The sequence below is a fragment of the Bactrocera oleae genome, chromosome 3 (genome assembly GCF_042242935.1).
Source record: "Bactrocera oleae isolate idBacOlea1 chromosome 3, idBacOlea1, whole genome shotgun sequence".
Lineage (NCBI taxonomy): Eukaryota > Metazoa > Arthropoda > Insecta > Diptera > Tephritidae > Bactrocera > Bactrocera oleae.
The window spans coordinates 78,341,848-78,367,376 of NC_091537.1; the positions used below are offsets into that span (position 1 = coordinate 78,341,848).

Consider the following 25,529-nt stretch of genomic DNA (forward strand, 5'->3'; position numbering starts at 1 on the left):
AGAAGATGTAAGTTCACTTCAAGAGATGTTTCTGAATAACCCTGCGTGGAGTCTATACATCGAGCTTGCCTTATTAAAATGGTACCAAATGGCGTTTTTTTGTGCAATTCTTAGCTCCTGGGCAAACAAAGCAACATCTTCAATCGAAACGACAGAAGCTTTGGAAAAATTTAAAACAGAACTCCGCTGTTTAGAAAAACATATGTCTACGAGTGTAATGAGTACTGTCGACTTGTCTTCTGTTCCAAAGGAGCTCTCATAAGGGTTAAAAATATTCATAAAACCAAAAAAACAAAACAAAATAACAAGAAAAAATGTTAATTTCGTTTGCGCTTTTTATAGGTTCAAGTTTTCTTATGAAAATTTCATTTTGATCGATCAGTTTGTATGGCAGCTACCATATATGCTTTAGTGGTCCGAACTGAACAGTTTCTGCGGTGATAGTATTGTTGCCTTGGGTAAAATCCATGCCAATTTCGTGTAGATATCTTGTCAAATAAAAAAGTTTTCCAGAAAATAATATTATTTAATATTGATAAGCTTCTTATTGAGTTTTATTTTCTTTATTTAAAATTATTTTTCTGTGATTTAAATTACTCACTGACCAAGTTTTGAGAGAATGTTAACTGCAAATAGTCCTTTGAGGGAAGTAAATCAGTATCAATTTAATCTTACATTATTCTACACTCGGTTTTACCTCTTAAAATCTGCTATTAATACGAACAGTGTAATGAACGATAATGACAAAACTTAGATATTCGCCAAGCATTCAATTTGTTTTTGTCTCAAGTTTTGGGCCAAATGTGCGCAAACACTTGGCTTTATAAATTCATATGTAGGCAAATGAAAAGAAGAAAAACTTCACAGTGACGAGTGAGAATGCAATTCCTTCTCCTTCACACATATGTACATGCATATAACCAAATTTGTGTATGCATTTAATATTCTAACTGCAGCTCAGTCTCAATGCAGTTAGATTGTAAAATTTCAACTTATTTGTCATTCGACAGAGTCAAAGTCTTGTGTGCCTAAAACTAGGCAATGCTTTGTATATATGTGAGCTTATTGAAAAGACTTGAGATGGAATTAGTGTATGGTAGTGTGTGTAAATGCGGCTATTCAATAATTTTAAGCAGTCATTAGCATATATATACATACATACATAGCTATGTGCATATATATGCATATGTGTATACATATGTACATATATAGGTAGAGAAATATGTATACATAACAAAAGTTAGGGTCTTATATATTTAAAGTCTTTGCAATTGCAACGGAGAGGTATACTAGGCAGTAGGAATTATAATAAAACTCATGTGGTTGTAAGATTTTTCTATATGGTAGTGGAAAGAAAGTAGCTTTGGTTATGAAAAAAAGAAAGACTAATACATTAGACTTATTTTCTTAAGATCACTGAGTAAACATATGATCGAGTTAGCAAACAGGTAGCTTTCCATTAGTGTAGTTTTTCCTGTTCAAGCCATTATTTAGAAAGTATAAGTGATAAAACCAAGGAATAAACCAGATCAGGAATATTGGCGTAAGGAACTACTAATATGTTTCACCTAGGCACTATACTAGAAAATATATATAGCTTACGGCTTGGACCGATTACATAATTAATTTAATATACATATCTATTTTGTAACAAACTGATACTTCTAGAAAAATCGAGAAGAAATTTTTAGTTGGCGCAAGAGCAGCGTGAGCTTCCATTAATGGGTCTTTCTTACTGTTGGTCAACTCTTAAAATTCACTCAAATCATCCACAGTCATAGTTCGTAGGAGAAGAACCAGATATTGGAAGGACATCAGTAAAAGCACGTATTAAAAATGAAAGAAGGGGTAAATGAAGCGGTCATTCAACTTGAAAATCGGAAAAAACGTAATTTTTTAAATTTTTTTAAAGATAATTAATATATAAATAAAATAATATGAGTTTACAGAATTTAACGTATTCTAATCTAATCTAAAATTTTGGATTTCCTTGATCACTTAGTCGAGGAGGAGTTATAATGTGGTACACACCTCCGAAAAGAGGCGTTTGGCGGATTTTTCTGCTAAAAATTATTTCAAAATCAAAAACCAAAAATATTTATTATTACTATATATTTATACATAATACCGCAGTATCTTCCAGGCAGAAATTTTTACGGTCAGAAAAGCAGTTGAGATAGCTAATAACGCAGGAAATGACATAAATAACATCGATTTATACGTTGACAGCTAAGCGGCAATTAAAGCAATAAACTCACATCCCGTTGCGTCCTTACAAGCAGGGAGGTGACTGCATATTGATATAGTGACTGCATATATAACGGTTACCAGGCCACAAGAGCGTTCCGGGAACCGAAAACGCTGATGAGATTGTCAAAAGTGCCATCCCCTTGGCTCTTGTTTCGGTAACCACTACCGGAAATGCGCAAGTCGCGAAAAACGTTACAGAATGACATTACCGAAAGGGCTGACAAACAGAGCAGATTGAGATCGAATGCATTAGGCGAAATCGTTGTTCTAGTCACAGGTCACAGCTTACTGGCAGCACATGCGAGCTGTATGGGTTTTATTAATAATGACACATCTAGAAAGTGCAAGGAAGTAAGCATGAGAGAGGCGCTGGAACACCTCCTCTGCTTCTGACCGCTGCTTATCTAGCACTCGGCTTAGATTTCCAAGCGCAGAAAGTATTAGAATTATATATCATGCCTCTATTAAACTTCACAAAAAGCGTTGACGTTCTGCACAACCTAAGTCTCAGCTCGCATTAATAATGATCCATCTGGCATTACAAATAACCTGCAGGTCTATGTATGGCGTGACAGCGAACTAGTGTAACCTAACCTTACCTCAATAAATAGAGGTAATGATTGAAATAATAGGCAGAATTTTAGTTTTTGACAAAATAGCTGCTCCTCAAAAAAAAGTTTTTTTTTTTTTTTTTTTTTTTTGAAAATATTAACACTTCAGATTGGCTTAAAATCTATACTAATATACAATATCTTATTCCCTTGATCATTACCTTCATATTACCAACATTTACTTAAGAAGAATGTTCACACATTTCATGTTGTGTGCTGCAATCGATTTGGTGAAATTTTCCTCACTCACTCTGAAAACAGCGTTTAATATTTTGGGAGCTAATTACACACAGTTAAAAGATTATTGCAAACATGCTCATATCTCCGAAACTATCTGCCGAATCAACTTTCGATTTTCTTATAATATTCTCATATATATAAACATTCCAAACATATATAAATAACAGATAAAGAGAAGAGATGATATCTTGCAAAAAAAAACCAATAAAATCAGGTATAAATCAAATTGGTCCTTGTGTGCAGAGACGACAACTTCAAATGCAAGAAATTCTTTAAGATATTCAGAATTACTGTTGCTAGCATTGGAGAGAGGAATGATTTCACGCTAAAGCCGTCTTTAAGGGGTAGCCCTGACCGGTGTTACGCTGATACAGCTTATTATTTGCAACAAGGATACACCTTAACAGGATGTTGGAATACCAGGCTATAGTCGGGAATAAACTGACTGATTAACTGGCACGCTCTGCAGGGGTCATCAGGCAGTTGAGAGCAGAACTCTACTTCGTGGTCGGAGCCCTTACAATACAACCCAAGTAATAAAGTTTTTTTTTTCCAGAATTTGATCGTTGAGTTTGTATGGCAGCTATATGCTATAGTAGTCCGTCTGTAAAATTTCAGAGCGATATCTCAAAAACTGACAGACTAGTTCGTGTATATATAGACTGACGACCCGACAGATACGGCTTAATCAACTCAGCTGATCCTTAAGATAAGTATTATATAGGGTATTCAAAGTTTCCTTTTGGGTTTTCGAAACTTCTTGGTAAACTTAATATACGCTGCTCAGGGTATAATTAGTTGATTTGTGTACCAAATTAGTCTAGTCTAGATCACACAATGCAGTACTATTTCAGATTTATATCTGATCTAATCTCATATTGCAAGATCAAGTGGATAATACTTAATTGTGTTGGAATACTTACTTGACTAATCGCATTTATTTCAGAGAGGGCTTGAGTACTTCTAACTGACTTCCTTAAGTCACACTTCGGTAAAACTCGTTTCGTATCATTTAAGACAAAGAAGGTTTCACGAAATGCTGTTCGACATAGTTCAACCACATACTCTCGTTGAAAATTAAACAAATTAAACAATAACAAAGCCACAGTAAACGAAGCAAAAATAAACCAAACGGAGAGCATTAAATTGTCACTGGCGCCAACAACAATCAGTCACAGGAGACCGCATACAAGTGAATAAGATGGTTAATTGAGCAGAACATGAACATGTCCAGTTGCTACTGCCAGCGCAAGCATACATGAAAGCTTAATGAATGAAAAACCACAACAACAGCAACACTAGGAAATGCAGCAACTTTTATGCAACGGACAATGCAGTCAAATGCGACTGCCATTTTCGGAATATGATTTTTGTGCGCATTTCAGCTGTCATACACAAACAGGATGGAGAGGGGTTTATGCGCTCCAAGGGAAATGCTCACGCGACAGTGCAGGCGAATAATGGATAACAGGACGGCAGGATACAAAAGAAAGACGGAAAATGTGGTCGCTGCGATAAGAGTTCGAACATTAGAATTCATTAACGCCAGCAAGGTAAGTGACAATGCGAATAAAAACACAAAGATATAGTGAGAGAGAGAGAGAGAGAGAGGGCATGTTGATATTCGCGGAAAATTACTATGAGCGCGCTGTAGTGCTGAGTCCATAGAATTAGAGTAGGCGGTATGGAGCTCCAGTTCGAGTTCGAGTTCAAGCTTTCAATGGAATTATGACGGAAAGGTGAAGGCGAGCACAAAAAAGAAATTGCAATAACGGCTGTTGCCCACCAACACTGCTGCCCAACGACGCTAACGCGCAGTTGACAGTAGCAAGTTGTTCAATTAAGCGCGTACATGTTGCATGTCGCATGTTGTTGCAAATGCAAACTGCAAACTACATACAACTACAATAAAAGTGTCAACAACCTGCTGAATTTTTTTCCACACACATCTGCTCGCTTGTTTGTTAGTTTAACACACATTGCTGTATCCGTCGCACGTTCTTGGTCCCTTGCGCTCGCTTTGATCACCTGGTGTTTTGGCGTCGGTTATGCACTCGGTTTTCGATGATGTTAACCGTTGATGACGGAAATGACAGCGCTAATGTTTTTGGTTGACTCTTTTGTTATTGTTGTATTTCTGCTGTTACTTTATAATTTTTTGTGGCATATGTAGTATGCATGCTTGTGAAAATGCAAAAATGTCCCTAATGTAGCGCTGTCCGAACGGGGAGAGCAGCGCGTTGCATGTGCATGTTGCCTCAAATTACAACGTACATAAAATTGCTCCCGTGTGACCGCCACTTCAGCCTGTTCGCTGGAAATATGTGAATATGTGTGCAGGTATGTTTGTGTATTTGTTTGTGTGTACATGCTTTACATGTCCTGTCAGCGGCACTGGTGTCATTTGATGACAAATGAAATTCACCGAAAAACTACATGCAATGATGATGGCTATAAAAAGAACAACAACAATTATAACAACGACATTTTTTCGCCGAATTTTAGTATTTCTATCGGTTTTTAGCTTTTAGCTGTTGCCTTCAAATTACCATTGTACAGCTATATAGACAAAAGACACTCACATATACACACATACATACTCATACATTTTTGTACAGAAACATACGTTGATATTCGAGCTCTCAGTCACATATGCAACTGACTGACAAGTTGCAAATTGAAAAGCTAGTTTGGCAAAACAACAAAAATGCGAATTACAATATAATATTTTATTGTTATTTGTTTTATCTTTTCTTTTCCATGCTGACAAATTACTTGTTAGTTATCGGATTTTCAATGCATTGCGTTTGAATATGGCTTTCAACCAATTGATTAGTTTGGCAGTTATCAATAATGTCTTTTATAGTTTTCTTTCTAAGTTATGTGACCGCAATAATTGTAGTTTTAAAATATTATATCTATCGCTAATTTTTTAATTTAATAATTCGAATTAATTTTTGAGAGTTGGGTTGAAAATATGCTCTCATTTGAAACCAAAACAAGTAAATATATTATATATATATATATATATCTGACGACGTAATTGGCCAAGGGTTTGCATATCACAAGAAAGTTTTTTGATTATTTGTAGTCACGATGTTGTTTATAAGTAACTTTCACGTTAAATTAAGGTTACTTAATACGGAAAAATATTTTTTATAAAGATTTGACCGGTCAGTTTGTATGGCAGTTATATGACAGAGTAGTCCGAACTGAACAGTTTCTTCGGTTATTGTAGCACAATCTTGGAAAATAAGCTATGCCAAATTTCGTAAAGGTATTTTGTCAAGTAAAAAAGTTGAAGAATATGATTTGAATCGGTCATTTTAATGGCAGCTATATGCTACAGTGATCTCATCCTAACGATATCTTTGAAGATAGTCGAGCCATCTTTAATAATTATTCATGCCAAATTTGCTGAAATATAATTGTAAAAAGTCAAATATAAAAGTTTTTCATACAAGGACTTGATTTTGATCAATCATTTGGTATGACAGCTATATGCTATAGCGGCCCGATCTGAACAGTTTATTCGGAGATTGTACCTTTACCTTACACAATAAATCATGTCGGTCGATTTCGACAAATCAGCAGCTTCTTGGAAAAGAAAGAACGCATGCCAAATTTTAGATCGATATCTCAAAAACTGAGAGACTAATTCGCGTACGTATAGACAGACGAACAAACGACCAGACAAGCAGACGGACGTGGCTAAATGGACCCAGCTCAGCTTGTAGGTTATTCGACGTTTTTGACTGGGTGTTTCGAACTTCGCGGTGAACTTTAAATACTCTGTTCATACTAAATATATAAATACACTATTGTATGTAATCGACGTATTTTGGATAGGTGGAGCGTCATGATAGCAGGTGCTAGATTTTAGGAAGATATTTTCGATGGTGGATTTTAGATTAAGACAAGGTACTTATAATATACTAGTGCAGAAGCCTCTGAAACTAATAAGTAAGAAAGAAATTCATGAAAATGTTATCTGGTCACGAAAAGATCTATAAATATTTTATATTGACTTTTTTCACATAACCTCAAAATTTATATGAAAAATTTAAATAACCAAGTTTTCGGGTTTTTATTTTCATCTTGTTTCTTTCATGAAATGTGGTGTAAACTTACTTTATGAAATATGTCCTAAACGCACTGTAATTATTTTTTTTTCCCCTTATATTGATCTAATATCGCGAAAAAATCCAATTTTTTGTGAGCAGACATACTCCGAAACAACGTTTGCAAATCGTGCAAATTTATTACCAAAACGAGATGGCACCTGATCCCGATTTCCATTAAAAAATTTTGTTCCGGGATGAAGCTCACTTTCGGTTGAATGTGTACGTTAATAAACAAAATTATCGCATTTGGAGTGATGATAATCCACAAGCGATTGTTGAGACGCCATTACATCCTCAAAAAGTCAATCTTTGGTGTACCTTATGTGCAGAGGGAATAATAGGTCTATAGTTGTTCAAAAATTAAGCCGATCCTAATAATGCAGGCAATGGTGAACGCTATAACTCTATTATTAATAACTTTTTCGTGCCTGAAATGGAGGATGTTGATGTGGACCATCTTTAATTTCGACATGACGGTGCTATATCCCACACAGCCAATGAAACAATCAATTTATTGAAGCAAACTTTTTGTGAGTGCATTATGTCGCGTCGTGAGCTTGTGGCATGGCCTTTGAGATCGTGCGATTATTTCTTGTTTACGCAGAAAAATCTGAGACGATTGACGCCTTTTAAGAGCATATTTGGTGCGTTATTGCTGATGCCAATTGCTGCAAGAAGTATTCGGAAATTGAACCTCCCGACTGAAATTTTTTCGAGCAACCCGGCCACTTACCCGAAAGCATTTTTAAAATATAATAATAAATTCTTGCTCATCGCATTAACTTTATTTTTTCTTGAAAATTAGATGTCTAAATAAAACACCTTTTACCTCCTGAACAAGGAGATTTTAGTAGTATTAAACTAATAAAATTAATAAAAACGCTGCTCGGCTATGACACCTGGGCTAAACCTTACCGAGCTTAGATCAGGACCAAAGCTTTTACACAATATTATTTACTCTGATTTTAGCAATTGAGCTAATTAATTTGAAATAAAAACTTTTCGTGCGATAATAATATTAATATTTAAATGGATCTGAAACCTAAACGAATCCTCCGTCGTCCTCGTCCTCCAAAAAACGCTACCGTTACTACCGCTGATAATTTTAAAATTCAGGAGTTTAATTTTGCAGCTCGAAACGAATATGTCTTATTTAATTTGACTTCCCAGAAAAGCTGTACTGCATTAAGCTTTAAGAAAAATATATTTTATACGTTATAGCATTGACAACACCAACCAATTATGTTTGCCGAAAGACATGTTCATCAACGTGGTAACCATTTCTTTCAACATTCCCATCGACATTTGCCGTTATGAGCGTAACATAAAAACATAATAAGCAATTTGCATACCTGTGTAGTCCGGTGTGACATGTTGCCGTTGCATGTCATTCATGGAGCAACCGCTCGCTGCACTCGTGTACATATTCACATTGAACGGTTCATGGTAGAGGCTGCTCTTGTCAATAGACTCCGTGTCATTGTCCATCGTGACGGCCTGCGAAAGCATAAAATATTCGTTGAGGGAATGTGTTGGTCATGTAAAAATTGTGTTAAAAATATCACAAACAAAAAAAATATATATATCAAATAAATATTTGCTGAAAATTACAACGCCAACTCACCTTCATGCCATTGCAATTGAGCCGCTTATCGGCGCCCCCTAGCGTATCCGGGTTGAAGTTGTGTTGGAATGCATCGAGCACATTACCGCCACGACCACGTTTATTACGTATAACAATTAAGAGTATGACCACAACGAGCACCAATATGATGGCCACCAATACGGCGAAGATGAAGCCAATCAAACTGTTCTCCGGTTCTGGATGGTCTATGGGTTTGGGTGAAATCACTAATGAGTAAAGGTAAATACGGAAAACGAAGTATTAGATAGTAAAGAATTTGGAAAATAAAATGAAATTTTGTTAACTGAAAATTCTTGTGTTGGGTTTACTAACATAAGAGAGAGAGAGAGAGAGAGAGACTGCTTAGAGAAAAAATTAAATTTGTAGTTTGAGTTCACTACTCTTTCGGCCTACAGGAACCTATAACTCTAGCCTAGTTATTTTCAAATCCTCAAAAATATTTCTCATTTTTGAAAATCTTGTAAATTATTTTTCCTATAACTTCACATTTGCACAAGCATATAAATACCACTTTATATTTCTATGTACAAGAAGTTCCCAAAAAGAACTGTGTAATGCTCATAATATTTCATTTATATAATCCGTGTATCCTTAGCAGCGCAGCTAAATAAGCAGCGGCATGTTTCCGGTCTTCAGTTGTTGTGTGTGGTAGTTGGAAAAGCAATTTAATATAATATGAATGAAACTGAATATGACGCGGCAGAAAAGTGTGAAGTGGAGATGCAAAACGTAGCGCTAAGCCCTCAGAATGATTTGTACATTTTTAATATGCCAGTGGTTTATTTAAAAATCTTGAGTTCGGTTGACTTAAAGAAGTCAAGAATTTATTATAACGTACGTATATGCTCAAGGCAGGCGGCTGGGGGGATTGAAATGATCGGAGACTTTTGAGTGTACTTCTGCGTTTTACGCAATCGTGCATATTCGGGAAGTGCTTGCATTCATGAAGAGGTTTTATATTAAGATTTAAAACTCTGATTAAGTGGTAAATTTTTTATTTGTTAATTTAACAAAAATTTCTAGTATTAAAAAAAATTTTAAGGCCAGTCTATTGGTCATTTAACACTAGAAATTTTCCTCTTTAACTCGAGTTGATTAAGCATTCTGGTGTTTAGCATTAAGCCCTACTCTCAAATACAGAGTTCATCATTTAATAAGAAAAAATTGTGTTTGAGTAAACATAGACTTTTCTTTAAAAAATTTTTAACTCGAGTTTATTGGTCATTCTGGCGTTGAAAACTACTCTCAAACATAGAGTTTATCATTTTATAACTTAAGTTCTTTGTTAATTAACAAAGACTTCTTCTTAAAAAATTCCTTAACTCGAGTTGATTAAGCATTCTGGTGTTTAGCATTAAACCCTACTCTCAAATACAGAGTTTATAACTTAACAATTAATAATTTAACTAACAAAACTATAGACTTTTCTTAAAAAAAATGTGGAAAACGGTTGGCCTCAAGGGCCATCCCTGCAACTTCCCTCTAATTTCATACGCTAACGTTCAAATTTCGCTTTTTTCACTGCTTTTGAGCTCTTCGAAATTTTTCGTTTTCGATATCTAGCAAGTAAATCAACCGATTTCGACCCGGTTTGCGGCAAACGACGTGTTTCTTCAAGGTTTAGAACTGATTAGTTTTTGGTGTCGATCGGTCAAGTCGTTTGGAAAAAATTCGAAAAAAACGATTTTTCAAAATTTTTATTTTTGAGATTTCTCGAAATCTACCGAAATCCGATTGGGTCCAAACTTACACGAAATTCAAGTGCCATGAAACCCTTTGGAATGCCGTTTAGTTTATTCAAATCGGTTGAGCAGTTTAATAGTTATAAGAGGGTCACATACATCCACACACACACACATACATCCACACATACATACAGACATACGGACATCATCGTAGAAATGTTCGGGGAAGCTTCCTCGACCCTCAGAACGTCAAGATCTGTTGAGAACTCGATTTTTGCAAAATGGGGTGAAACCAATATCTTCCCGATTTTTAGAAAATTTTCAATTTTCTTAGCGGGAAGTTAAAAATGGAGATCTAGTTGAATACCAGAAGAGATAGGTTAAACTCAACTTTAAGATCAAATAAACAAAAAAAAAAAAAAAACGATTTGAAATGTATTCTTTACTACTGTTATCACAATACTGTGTAGTGCACAATGATTTCTTTTCGTCGTGCCAAACTGTCAATAAAGCATTTTACAAGTATTTGAACGTTATGCGTCGTTTACGTTAAGCTATTCGTCAGAAATCGCTGGTGTTATGAGCGAGCAACTTTTGGTTACTTCATAACGATAATGCGCCATATCATACTGCAGTGGTTCTTAGCGACTTTTTTGCTAAAATCTTGACTCAAGCTCATATCGTTCCGCAACTACCGTATTCGCCTGATTTGGCTTCGTGCGGCTTCTGGCTATTCAACAAAATCGAATAGAAGAAGCTCTTGAAATTTAAACCAGAAAAATACTATTCCGATTGGAAAACGCGCTGGTAAAAGTGCGTTTTATCGATTACTTTAAAGTTGTAGCACAAAAGTTCTTGGCTGAGGGGATCCAAACAACGAACATATTCTCATCAAGAAGAAGCTTCTTTCAGAAGCTAAACTCCTTTGGCTATACGTAGACGGTTTGAAGATGTTGCAAACCCCTCAATTCCAACAACGGAAAGACGACTCTGACCAACCCAAATCTTTTCTCTGCAACTGTAGAATATTATTTAATATACGAGCACATTTTATGTGCCACAATAATAGAAATGTCTATTGCTGCCACACCCAAAAAAGTGAAATTTTGAATTGTACGTGTACGCTTAAGTGAAATTCACATCAAAACGTTTAAATGTGGCTATGATTTTCATTTCGAAATCATTTTTATGCGCACAAAATGTTCCACTGAATGAAGTTGCAGTTTCTGACAGCCAGCTAACTCTAAGTGTTAGTGTGTTGTAATAATAAAAAATAAAAAAAGAAGTTAAGTAACGGAGTGTGAAGAAAAATCACTTACCCAATGGTGTTTGCGGTTGACTGCGTTCACCGAATTTTCCGTTAATGACGCGCTCCACTTCATCACGCTGAAACGGATACTCGGCGTTATCTTGTGGTGTTGCACCCGCACCAATCGTACCACCAGCGAAATCTTCGTCTGTGAAATTGCCAACAATGGGTGCTGGAAGTAGTAGAGGATTTGGTATAAAAAGAGCGGAAAAATGTAAAAGTTAAGGCGAAATATGGTAAATTCGCTAGCAGTGAGAACGTTTTATTGGTGGCAGCATTAATTTCTTTAATGACATTTATCATCACTGTAAAGAGTAAGATCTCATACAATTTAGACTTAGAGATATGCAAATAAGGATTTAATATAACTTATGAGCACTAGTTCTTCTTCAAAGTTCTTGATAGTTGTGTTTAGGCCTAAACATAAGAATAATAACACATCTTAACCTTCAAGATATGAAAAAACCTAGCTATAACCAATTCTGTAATTCTGTTTTTTTTTTTTTTTTAACGAGGTACTGTACCTAAAACTAACTTAATCTTAAAACTAATGAGTTAGCAGTTGAGTTAGGATAATTCGATTTAAAACGCGAACTATATTTAAAAGTAAATTCTTATTTTATAAGGAGGGCCACAGAGCTTTCCGATAGATAAGGTTAGCCGTACCTTTCACCTGAATTTTGTAAAAGTATATATTTTTTCCCAGTAAAATCATTATATCGTAACAGAATATTGTGTTAAAAACTATTAATATTATATTTTTTAGGGTGTTCACGTCGTCGGTATGTTTATGCGTCTAAAATGTCACCTCATTTTTATACACTGAACAGGGTATATAAAGTTTGACACGAAGTTTGTAGCACTTAGAAGGAAACGTCGGAGACCCTAAACAATTTATATATAAATGATCAGCATGACGAGCTGAGTCAATTTAGCAATATTGTATATACGCAAACCAGTTCGTATCGGCCCATTATAGCATATAGCTACCATACAAACTGAATGATCGGAAGCAAGTGCTTGCATGGAAAGCTTTTCATTAGACAAGCGAAATCGATTTTAAATTTTTGTCCGCCATATTGAAACGATCATTTTGAATTTTCGAAATCTAAGGACACATTTATAATCAGCGACCACAAAAACATACGAGTTACAAGTTTCAAGCAAATTCATCAATATTTGAAAAAAAAATTAAAAAGTTGAGTTTGCCACTCAAAATCCACCTTTTTTTTTAAGATTCGTGCTCAGCGACCCCAAGAACATATAATACACCGGGTTTGGTGTAAGGAACTCCTCAACGATTTTTCTTTTGTGAATCTGTGTTATTGTAAAAGGCAGTGGAGTAATCATCGCCGAAAAAAAATGTTTAGGTTGGATAACTACAGAGTATAGCTGCAATAAAAACTGTAAGATTAAAATCAAATTCTTGCAAACGAAGTTAATGTTTTTTCTTGTGTAATTAATATTTGGGACTTTTTTGTACGAAAAAAGTTAGAAATGTTTAACTGTGTTTGAAGAAAGTCCGAAAGGCAGCAATAGCTCTCATGTTATTGCTAAATATTTCAGGTCTATTATTCTTTCCTCTTTTCTCTGGAAAACGCTTGAGAGGCTTTTTGACCTGTATATCAGAAGCAGAATACAAAGGGATAAGATTTAAGGAGCTTAGAATGCCTATTGTATTGTATTGCTCGCCGTTGTGTCAGGGCTAGAGGGAGCCTTTATGCACAAAGTCTTTAACAATGTGCAGCCGAAGGCGGTTATTAGAGTTCTTGAGAAACTGGCGAATTGACTGGAGTAGATATTAGGCGTCTCAACGAATTTTTAGCAAGCTCATGGTGCTTTGTCGATATGTGGCGCTCTTTTTGATTCATACATAATTTCTTTTCATAGTATAAAAATGTAAATAGTTTACTGGTCTAACAGCCAAAAGTCAGAATCAAAATCTCCCGAGGTGGCTCAGGAAATGAAAACTGTGTCCAAAGGCATCAATTGCCATATGCCGCTTTAAAGAAGCTATTGTGGAAAGGTGTATGGCCGCAAAAGTTAAAGCTTGAGGAAAGATTGTTGAACTCACTGATACTTGATGCTGGTTAAAAAATTCCAAACCTCACTCTCAACGGTATCGGTTTACTTCTGGTTAAGATTAGCTTGGTTGCCAGGCCATGACAGATCCGCGCAACTACAAAGCTGGCTAGTTGGCAAGGAACGGGTTAGATTGGATAGCTGACTGGCCTTGGCTGGACATTGGAGAGCGATCGGCATATACCGCTGCCTTTAGCATAACCTTTCTGGCGCAAAGTAAATCGTAAGAGAACCAGCGAGCTTATTGGCCCCAGCATGGTTAGAGTTTTTCCAATTGTAGCGGTTCTAACTGTTCGCTGGAGTCCACGAAGTATTGCTATAAACCTAGTTACGGAAGATGTCTGAAAGAAGACGAGGTAAAAATATCACAACTTTCTTTTACAAAAAAGTGCTTATCTAAAGCGTTCATCTAGAACCAAGAAAGCCTGAAAAGTTTCCTCCGTGCCTTCAAGTACTATTTTACTATTTTAATTTCCCAGGAGCAAAATTTAAGGCATAAATCTTTTGGGATCCAACTAAATAAGGCTGGATACAAAGAAAAGCTCAGCGTATATGTCTTGCCTTTCGTTGAATGCAATAATTATGAATTTTTTATGCTGGTGTGCTTAAAAACACACCTTTATAATAAAAGTGGGTTAAGCATATTTCAAATCAACATGAAAATTTACCTTTTTATGATACCATTGCAACTTGAAGAAATATATATGAATAAATCATTTATCCAGCATATGTATTGTAAATTTATTCAATATCAAAATTCAATTCCTGATGCTACTAAACAACACATACTAAAGATGAAATTTCTCAAAATTGAAATCAATATGTAATTTCATTTCATTGAATATGAGAAAAAAATAGCATGAAGAATTTCCCAGCCAACTATTCCGCAATGCTCTTTCGAGATTGAATTTCTGATATTTGTTGATTTTTCATATTTTGTGCAGCACTGTGCATTGTATGCAGTGAATTTGGCATTTGTAAAACTTTCTATGCATTTCGGTGTATACGTATATATGTTTTTATGTATGCATATAAGTGTGCAAATACAATGCACACTCGCTTTTAAGCCTCACTTAATCCGTTCTAATTGAAATGCAGTCTTTCTTCGCTATGTACTAATACATACATACATACATAGATGTCTGCATGCATATTCAATTTCGTTTTATTAACAAAAATCTTTGCTTTCCTCCTTTTGCTATACTTTCGCTCACTTTATTACAGATTTCATTACTTTCTATGCTCGCAATTGCAGGCAATGTGCATACTAAAACTAACTGTATACATCTATGAATGTTTGAGTTTATACATTAGGGTGGGTCAAAAATTGGAATGTTTTTTTTTCGCTTCGTACTCGGAAAAATTGGTTGATAGACACCTTTGCGAAAACTCTCCAAGTATGAGCTCCTAATTGTAAGGGAAGGGTCCTCCGCCTAACAGTTTTCTAGTTTTTCTTTATTATTAGGTTGAAGGATTTATATCTCGCTTTCAACTACGGCAAGCTGGAAGAGAATAAGCAAACTGTTTTCCACTTTCTCTGTGATTGCCCGACTCTATCACAAATTCCACATAGAATACTTGGAACCCATCAGTAGTTCCACTGAAAGTACCAAATGGTTTGAGCGCAACGATGAAACGAGTTAGCAAGATTATTGATATTTAAGAATGGTCTTACGATGTTGCATTAAAATGGCGTATCCAGTCGAACCAACGGCAGCTGCATTCTTACCTACCAATATACATTTCCGAAAAAAATTCCTTATTTGTGTTTATCAATTTCCGTCCAATGTTCCAACTCACTATTAACGATATTTTTGTAATAAATTTTCTGCTACCTTTTAAGCACATCGTGTCAAGTTTTGTTTCCGATAGAATGTAGACAAGTGCAGAGGTCTTTGCAAATGATAACAAGTGAAAAAAATTCATATTAGGTTGAAACCTATTGGAAATTAAAGGTAAAATAACAAAACTGAAAGGAAAAATAATTTACGGCCGATCTGAGGTCGGGAAGAGGTAGAGAAGAGGAAGGGAAGGGCCGTATTTGAATTTTAAAGGTCAAAAACGTTTTATCTTTATTTCCAGCAAAACTAAGATTTCTATAGGAAAAAAATATATATATGGCAAAGTGGTAGATAATGCAAACATCTGCAATTTTTGTATCCACACCTTTTCGAAATAACTTCAAAATTTATGTGAAAAATTGAAATAACTAAGTTTTTGAGTTTTTTAATTTTTATCTTGAACATAAATTTTATTTTTTTCACGACATGTGGTCAAACTTTCTTTCTTTTGTCGCAAACATACTGTATTATTTTTTAAAATTTTAAATGTTTATTTTTTCTGCTTAGTTTGGCTCAATAACGAAAAAATATCCTAATTTTGAATCAAAAATTCTTGCATCAAACTATTTGTTTTAATAAAAAGCGATAAACCTTTTCTTCGTTGAAAACTCTACTTTTCAATGGTGTAAAAATTATATACATTTTTAAGGCAAGCTTTCACAGAAAATGTAAAAAAAAGACCACACTAAACGATTCAAATCTGCTTTTTTTTACATCTGGTTAAAAACCTCACCACTTAAAATTAACCTAAGAATATTTGCTGGCAAGGATTTTATTTCTATATACAGATTAATTTTGCCCTAAAATTCCACTTTATTTTTTTTAGCTCACCCTAATATACTTGTATATAATAATAGGTATGCTAGACATTGCAATGCCTTTGTGAAAGGCGTAAATTTTGCAATTAAAATCAGATCAATCGAAATGAGCACAATGCTATGCAACAATAACAAAAACATGAGAAAATAACAAAAAAAAAACAAACACAACACAATTCCGAATAAACATAATGTAGTAGGTGATTGCGCAAACAGAGAAAGTGCATAAAAGAGAAAAGTATTTTTGTATGTGCTCTTAGTACAGAGTTGCATGCACATTATATATATATTGACAGCCTTGAGCTCTTAATGCCCAGCGAAGCACTTTCGCATTGTATTGTAGTTTAATGCCAATGTGCACTTGCAGAATTGCTAAATTTTGCATTCGTCAGTAAAGTGGTGTATTACAATTGAAATTCAACTCATTAACCCATTGTAAAGGTGTACTTACAACAATAAAGGGTGTTAGGCTTGTTGGTGCGGTTAATTTATTTTGATGGTTAAAAGTTCATAAAAGCAAAGGGTTGGAATTTTTAGGAACTTATATCAGTACTAGCAATAAATATTCACTAGCTAAATATAATTTTTCAGGAAAAATATCAAGTAATTTATTTATTTTTATTTCCGTGCGTTTCTTAGAGTATACAGCTGCACCTTTAATAAGAAATTTCTCTGTTATGGGTATATCTATGTCTATGCCAAAGATGTATGGAGTAGCTCGAGGCGGATTCATCTAGTTACTTTCTACTCTACTGTCCAGCTTTTGCCTGACAGAGGTTGAAATATCTCAGTAGACATCCTTTCAATGAACCTAGTAAATTGGCTGATTAATAAATATTTGATAACCTGAAATCGTTTCATCGATATATGAGGGTTTTATCATACATATCTTGAAGTTTTTGGCTTGGCAAAAGACGACCATTTACCGCTATCCAAGTGGGATAATTCATTAGCTTTCGTGCGAGGATCAGTTCTACTAACTTATCTAACCCAACTTGGCCGTACTTATGCTTATAAAAGATCCATTCTAATGTAATACCTTATTTCTATATATTTTATAGTTAAGGTAATTTGATGTGAATTTGGAATTAATAACCTCACTTATGTATATGTACAAGTATAAAATAAAATATTCTGGTAAAAGTTAGTATTTCTAATGTTTCTTCAGCCAGTTTTCGCTTTATTTTCATTTAAAAACTTTGAATTTTATTTTATAAAGACTCCGTTGTGGATCTCGCCATTCAAAAACATTGAAGAGAACTTTGCAAAACATCTGTACGAATCCAGTGCTTTCAGAATCAAGTTTGTTCAGCTCTTTTTCAAAGTTTTCTCAACTCTAGGTAGGTAGGGTGGATGTCCTCGACGCATCTAGGACTTTGGGAAGCCCATTGTGAAACTCTGTCATCTCTGAAACACCCTATGTTCCTGCTGAAGTTCATCAATTCAAAAAGTTTTCGAGACATCCCCTGACCGGTAGCTGCGATTAATTACCAATACAAAGCCTTGCATTTACATAGCATATATTCTACAGTCTCTACTTTTCCACCTCTTGGCAACTTCTACAGTAATAAAATAATCCTTTCTTTAATAGCTATGATCTCCAATTGGAAAACACTGCAGTGGTCTAGTAGTCGGTAGGCGATGCTCATAGATAAGAAAAAGACACCACCTCCCACTCGATTATCCAGTTTGAACCCGTTCATACAGACATTATTAAATATTATCTCTAGGTCTGTATCCACCCTATCCCTAACCTACTCCTCTATGGAGCAGACGACCATTTTGGGGACCGAATGAAGATTCTTTTCTGTAGGATTATAAAAATCTGTGGTATTGGATAGAAACGGGAATTTGCTAAGTATATTAGAATGTACCTTATTAGAGATGACTATTAAGGATGATTTCCAAAGCCTGAGAGCCGACTTCGCTACTATTTACTTACAAAACAAGTCCGTGGGCAGTAAATAAAAAATAACGTTTAGTGGCTGATTTGGCAATTTTCGAAGACTTCCATTGATAGATACATCTGCTCTTTGTATGCTCTTATACGTCTTATTGCGTATTTCTTTTCGATTATTGGCCACCGGAAAATATACTGTATGTCATAATCGGCTTTATAACTGCTGAGTAAATCCAATGAGTTACGCGAGACATTAGCCATGGGCCCCACCATGATTTTACGGGAATAGTATGCTATAGCTGCTTTCTATACCCTAGCGTCTAAGTTTGGTTTCCATGATTGCTTTCTTTCCTATTGTTAGCCTGGTACCATTTGTTATGACGACACAAAATCTGGAATTTTGTGTTTGCTCTACACTAAAGTACTAAATTTTTTTAAGGTCTTTAAGTTTACAAACACTTCTAAATTATTTCGATATTGCAACTGCGCAGTCGTCTTTCCCTGCACAGTTGTTTTGGAAAAGCCAATCATCAATCGATACTGTCCCCAGAAACTACTCCATTTTGATTAGTTCTATGACCATTAACATGATTTGAGCGGTCCAAAGTATAACGCTAGAAACAATATTTCCTCATTTTGCCGAAAACCGTGATGCCAGAAAGAAATAGATTTAAAAATTAATATTTTCTAAACACCAATTTCTCCTTCACTACATTTTACTAATGCAATTATGTCACCCCGCTACCCTAGCCACCAGTTAATCATACATTTCGTATTATAAGTCTCAAGTTCTGAAAGTTTTGTCTAAGGTGCCTCATTGAGGAGAATTACGTTTCATTTAAGCATTCATAGCTGACACCTTACCAAGCTCATGTGTTTCCGTTCTAGAAATACCGCTACCGCAAAGTATTTCGTCCGATAAAAAATGTAATTTGAGATTGTATTTTCATTTAAGATTTGCAATAAAATATTGTATACATGGGCAATTTTTAACAACTTCCAGTTGTTATAAAATGCAGTAATTTTACATTCGCTTGAGCAATGAATAATAACACTTTGCAACAATTTTTTTAAATCATTCAGAATCATAAAATAATAGAAATCCTAAAAATATTGAAGCTGGAACTAAATCAAGTAGCCAAAGTATGGCTACAAAATAGAGAAGGAAAGGAGATGCCAAAAATGTAGTGTTGCTTGTAGTGCCTCTGCCAGATATAATATAACGAGAAAAAGCTTTTGAGAGCCTGTAATTCACAATCCAGATTTTGCTGCTATAACAAAGGAATGCATAGTATCACTGACGAAAAGTGGTGGGGAGATAAATTATGGATACACGAAGGTGAAAATCATGATCTGCAAGTGTGTTGCCGATGCTGTGGACCACCTGAGATCAGGTAACGAGATAGGTGAGGTTGAGGGGATCCCATGGAAATTTTGAGAGACTTTCACGACGATGCAGACAAAACACTTACTAATCCGTATTCTTTAAATTAATCAAGTCTAAATTTTTAAATTGTGACAGCGTGTGTAATTTCGAACAGACCGAAGGCTCCGAAACAGCTCCAATGAGTCATATTTTATAAATTGTTATCATGAGTAAACGAGTTAAAGTTACTTTACTACTTTACTATACATATTTGTTTACGTTCGCCAACTTTTCGCAGTCTGCTCTGAGACGTACGAACGAAATGTCTACGCGTAGTTACCGACTAATTTCTACCTTAGTAATTTTGGTATTTTACACCTATATATTTGGTTGTAGCACACAAAATGCAAGGGAAATCACTAACACAACTAACGTGACCGTGGAAGAAATACGAACAAATGATGGCAATACAGTATCAATTACCACCACCGTGGAAGAAACTCACATCGGGGATACGATTGGTGAAAAAATTTTGAACAATAAATTCAAAAATACACTCAGAAATTACAGAGGTTCTAAAGAACAGACTTCAAGTGGGAGTACGTATGTGGAGCCAGGCAATTTCGATCAGAGTATATATAGAAACAATAGAAGTGTAAATGAGCGCGTGTCAACTGGGAGTACACAAACCGATTTACGTAGTTCAGGTCTAGAGGAAACATATACACATATGGATTCAGCTGTACCAATACTTTCAACGAAAGCAGTTCATAGAACCATTGAAGCAGAAACGGGCAGATGTGTGGCGAATAGTGACTCAATACAAACGCTAACGTTACCCAATTGGCCATCATTTAATGTACGTTGCATAGATGATGCGTGGGGCAAATGTTCGTGGGCAGTTATTTTGGAGCGTAAGTCTCAAAGAGATAATTTTGATTTTGCCTGGCAGAATTATCGTACAGGTTTCGGTGATCCAACCATAGGGAATGGCTACTTTGTGGGTCTCCAGAACTTGTACGCACTTACACAATATCAAATGCAAGAATTATACATTTCCAAGCGCTTCGAAGGAGAAGACTTAGTTAAGGAGATCTATGCGAATTTCCGTATTGGCGACGAGAGCGTCGATTATGCGGTGTTAAGCTTGAGCGTGGTTACCAACAATACGATGATTAGACACTTGCAAATCGCTTCGAAATTCAGCACGAAAGATCGCCAGTTCGATAAACGGTTAGCTGCATGCGCGAGGACTTTGGGCATTGGTTGGTGGTATTCGGAGAAATGTTTGCAGTAAGCATACTTAGTTTGTATATACATTTTTATATATACTTATTCATCTTGTTTTTTTTTTTTGATAACATCGTAGGTCTACGATGCTGCGTAGCGTGCGGGCATATGTAAAAGCTCCAACCATTATTGCAGTGAGACCAAATAATTGCGAAAGTAAAGCTTTTTAGAGTGAAATAATGTTAGGAATAGTATAAAAAAAAATATTGATATGAATGTTAGAAAATAAATATATATCTATATGTATATCCCAGAATTGGTTCCTTCTTGTTTTAATGCTCCATCAGAATGCAATCTTGAAATATATTCTAGATCTAGTAACTTGGTTTATACTCAGTTCGATTCGCCATTTAATAGTGAACAGACTTACTATGGAGCTGTGGAGTTGAGTATCGAAAAAGACTCTAATGAGTTCACCCGCCCTCGCGCGCAATAATTAAAGCTGTGCCCATCCACTTAATGGACGATTTTTTGAAAGGATCTTGGTGTGCGGTCTTACAAAATCCAACTCGTGCCAGAATTGAAGTCGAACAACAATCGAGTGCATTTCACGTTCGTTGAATAGGCTCAAAACGAGATGGCTACCGATACCGATTTTCACAAAAAAGCTTTGTTCAGCGATAATACTCACTTTTGGTTGAAAGACGCCATTACGTTACTGTTTGGAGTACTCTATGGGGAGAGGGATTCATTGGTCTATGTTCCATCACAAATTAAGCAGAGGAGGCAAGCTTAAGAGCCATGATTAATAACTTTTTCGTTACATACAGCCAAAGAAACAATCAGTAAATTGAAGGGAAAACGCTTTACAAAAGCTTTCTTTTTTAAAACATCCAATTATCCTTCATCAAAGACTTACGTTAAAGTAAGGCAAGGAAATGTATCGTAGCCCGCTATCCGTAGAATGTTGCTCTCCTCTACTCATGTGGTCTACTACTGGATAGCTGGGCTTTGTGGAAATTTGGCCAGCGCTGGGTTACCATTACTTTTGCCACAAGATCTATGTCAAGAGATCCAGAGAGCTCTTTGCTATTAGTTACACTAGGTTCTCCTTAGTTGTAACGGTTCTAACAGGTCTTTGCCCTATCAGCGTCCAGCCAGTGAGGTTGAGAATATTACTGTATGCTAGCTGCGAAAGCTGTATGGAAGAAGACGAGGTGGAAATATCTCAAAACTTCTTTGTGGTTTGCCCGCATTTGTATGATCAAGGACTAAATACTTGGAAATTCATACATTCAGATATCTCACTGAGCGGTTGGGGAATAGAAATTACGTATAAGATGGGATACAGGAGTTAAATTTTTATGGCTTTCAAATGCAATTCCTACCTACCTACCTTCAGGACAGTTAAATTTTTCTATATATACAATATTTTTACATTTTTAGTAACACAAAAAAAGTTTAATGTAATGAAAAACATTAACCAAGGCCCAATCTATTTTATTAAATAAAAGTCTCTATTCTGGTTAAAGAAAAACAAAAAGTTATTATTTCGAACGCGCGTTCTTTTGAACACTCGCATAACGGACTCAGCCACTACCACAATGTCAGTTATATTTACATGAATCGATAATACTTTTCTAAATCTTTTTAAATTAATTATTCGTAAAATTTTATATATTTTGAGTTCGTCGGCTTTTACTATCGCAACTTTTCGGGCGAATAACCATGTAAGTCGGTGAATTCATATACATATAATAGAGACGGGACTTTAAATAACTAAAAATAGGTTAAATATTAGCAATGAAATTCCAAACGAAAGTGTAGTTGCTTACTTTTTGCAGTCATCGTTGTACCACCAACCCATACCCATTACTTTTGCACACTCTTCATTCCCCCAAGAGCTTTCCAAATCTTTAGTAAAGAAATGGGTTTGATGGCCCAAACGTTGAAAAATATTACTTTTGATGTTATCATTCTTGACGAATACCTCGTATTGTGTATGTACACTGCCAATGACAAATTCCTCAAACATCTCAAAATCCCAATTATTTTGTCCGTATTTAGTGCCGATGCGTAAATGTTGTGGCTCGGCATTAGTCAAAACGTATAACTTGTCTAGGCCAATAAAGTAATTATCCGTTAATGCGCCGAAACCATTTTGGTATTCCGTCCATGTGCGATTGAATTCATCGTTAATTTCATTACGTCGCCAAACAAGCGTCCAACCACAACCACTGCTGGGATCGGATAGACAGTACACATCGAATGCTGTCATATTCAGTGGCGTTATACTATAGATGCCGCTATCGCCCGCAAACCTATTCGGTAAAATGTCCGCACAGCTGCGTGCCGATTCATAACCGTTGCTGATTTCATCGTTTAAGATTGAACTAGGTTTTTCGGCGATTGAATGATGTCTACGATGGTTAAATAAATAAGATATATTGTAATTTTGTATACATATACAGTTAACTATTCTCACTCTTTAAATTTGCTTTCTAATTCAGCCTGTTTTTTTAGCAGTAGATTTATTCTTTGCTCATTCCTGTAGAAAAGATATATTTTATTGCGAAAATCAGAGGTCGAAAAAAATGAATTTAATATATTACTTCACGATACGTGTATTTACTTCCGTTGTGCGATTTAGCACATATTCAGTGAGCATGGTTAGCAAAGTATCCAGCGTATCTGTTTGACTTTCGGTGCTTCGCTTGTTGTCAGCGAAAAATACATTGGTAAAAATAATAAATGAGAACGTTACGGCTGCCACGAAACTCCGTTGAAGGTTGCGCATTTTGAGACGATAGTTTTATGAATACTGATAGAAAGAGTCTGAACTGTTGGGCTTATATGACAAAAAAGCGTAGCTCGGATTCAGAAATCAGCTGCACATATTTGCATATAATTATGGATTATTAATCTCTAATTTAGGTAAGTATATTATATATGTATATTACAGCACTTTTTAATGATAACAAGTAATTTCAATACAATTTTTCTTATATTATATAATATATACCTGTGTTCCCTAAGCCCTCTAGAAAAATATTTCTCAACTTGCAACTGCATCGCTTTATTACCTCTTAAATCATTATACTGAAACATGTCGAACTTCGAACTTTGAGACGATGAAAAAAAAACCTAAAATGTTCTAGTGTTTCTTAATCGGATATCGAATGAATATCTCGAAGTTATTGGTCATTTGAACAGAATTGGTTCAATAAAAATGTGTTATATACTGATCTATTATTCAGAGAGAGGCTAGTTTTATTCCGGGCAAAGAGCTCACTGGATCTCTTGCGATCGATCTTAGGCCAAATGGATTTTGCGACCTCGCATGAATCGATGGTAGCCCAGCTATCTATTAGTGAAACACACAAGGAGAGTAAAGCACCGACCGGTTCCCATTCTACGGATAGCGGGGTTAGAATGTCTTTCCTTGCCAGCTTGTTAGGTTTACAGTTCCCTGTGATTCGCTGTAAAGATGACTGGAAGCCTGAAACTGAAGTTGATCGAGAAGTACCTGACAATATACTTTTCTACCAACCTTTACTCCAAGCTTTGACCCATTCGTAAAGAAGCTCACTACCTCTGTCCACCAATGGTTTTTACCTATCCACAACAGCCGTTAGAATTTGGTTTGGCGACTCCATTATCCAAACAAACATCAAACGAGTGTTCAGACACACGCTCATTTAGACACCCAGAATCTTCGAGCCTGATAGCAACTTTCGCGGCCATATACCTACCGGCGATAATTACGGACACTATGTTGTGTGCCGAATGGCGTAAGTTGCAATGATTGGAATGGACCTTAGTGCACTGACGAGCGTCGCTCCTTCACACAAAGGCCCCTTAACGTAAGGAGATTGAACATTGTGTCGTAGAGCCAAAGAACTACTTTCGATAAGAGACCCCAACTTTTGCCAATGGCTTCTCTAAAGTAGAAAAAAGCAATCAATGCTATCCTTGCTATCTTCTCAATATTAGGTTTCCATGAAAGCTTCTTATTAGGGACGAGCCCTCAAAACTTTACTGTATCTGCAGGTTGCAGGGGGATATATCCCATCCGTGCCTGTGGTGCCTTCGGTATTTCGTATCTCCTTGTAAGTAAAACCATAGTGACTTTTTATTAAAAAATTTCGTGCGGTTTGATCTTTCTTTAATCATCTAAGCCATTATAGTATTTCCGCCAATGCCTCGAAGATCGTTTTTTTTTGTTTGAGTTGTAGTTTATCGATCGCGATATTACGCAAAATTGTTTCATGTATTATATAAATTATTATATATCAGACTTGGGCAATAGGATCACAAGTCTGTGGGTATTGAGAGCGTGTAAAAACATTTGTATAGCTACGCCAATAATCCATTGATCGATTAAAAATCAGCAAACACTTGCGAATATTTCTTTTTTGTTATAATATA

The 25,529-nt window shown here is 35.6% G+C and overlaps 3 protein-coding genes across 6 annotated transcripts in view; 1 reads left to right on the forward strand and 2 right to left on the reverse strand.

Moving 5' to 3' along the window:
* Ddr (discoidin domain-containing receptor 2) overlaps window positions 1-25,529 on the reverse strand; it is a 398,282-nt gene that overhangs the window by 175,771 nt on the left and 196,982 nt on the right. For 2 of the 3 annotated variants that reach the window (XM_070106980.1, XM_070106982.1), the window contains exons 10-12: window positions 11,875-12,036; window positions 8,850-9,076; window positions 8,578-8,722 (exon numbers count right to left, since the gene is read on the reverse strand). In XM_070106980.1, the coding sequence (XP_069963081.1) occupies window positions 8,578-8,722; window positions 8,850-9,076; window positions 11,875-12,036 (534 nt within the window). The remainder of the gene's footprint in view (window positions 1-8,577; window positions 8,723-8,849; window positions 9,077-11,874; window positions 12,037-25,529) is intronic. The other variant, XM_070106981.1, reaches the window with a different exon arrangement.
* Window positions 20,156-21,417, forward strand: LOC106625043 (tenascin-R). 2 transcript variants are annotated; one of them, XM_036365020.2, is made up of 3 exons: window positions 20,156-20,785; window positions 20,858-21,164; window positions 21,241-21,417. In XM_036365020.2, the coding sequence occupies exons 1-3, from the start codon at window positions 20,194-20,196 to the stop codon at window positions 21,329-21,331; spliced, it is 990 nt and encodes a 329-aa protein (XP_036220913.2). In that variant the 5' UTR covers window positions 20,156-20,193; the 3' UTR covers window positions 21,332-21,417. The 2 variants fall into 2 exon arrangements, with proteins under 2 accessions (XP_036220913.2, XP_014100316.3); XM_014244841.3 differs by having other exon boundaries at window positions 20,157-21,164.
* LOC106623614 (fibrinogen-like protein 1) lies at window positions 22,622-23,930 on the reverse strand. The gene is made up of 4 exons (XM_036365021.2): window positions 23,714-23,930; window positions 23,587-23,649; window positions 22,937-23,521; window positions 22,622-22,880 (listed from the first exon to the last, which is right to left on the reverse strand). The coding sequence occupies exons 1-4, from the start codon at window positions 23,896-23,898 to the stop codon at window positions 22,775-22,777; spliced, it is 939 nt and encodes a 312-aa protein (XP_036220914.2). The 5' UTR covers window positions 23,899-23,930; the 3' UTR covers window positions 22,622-22,774.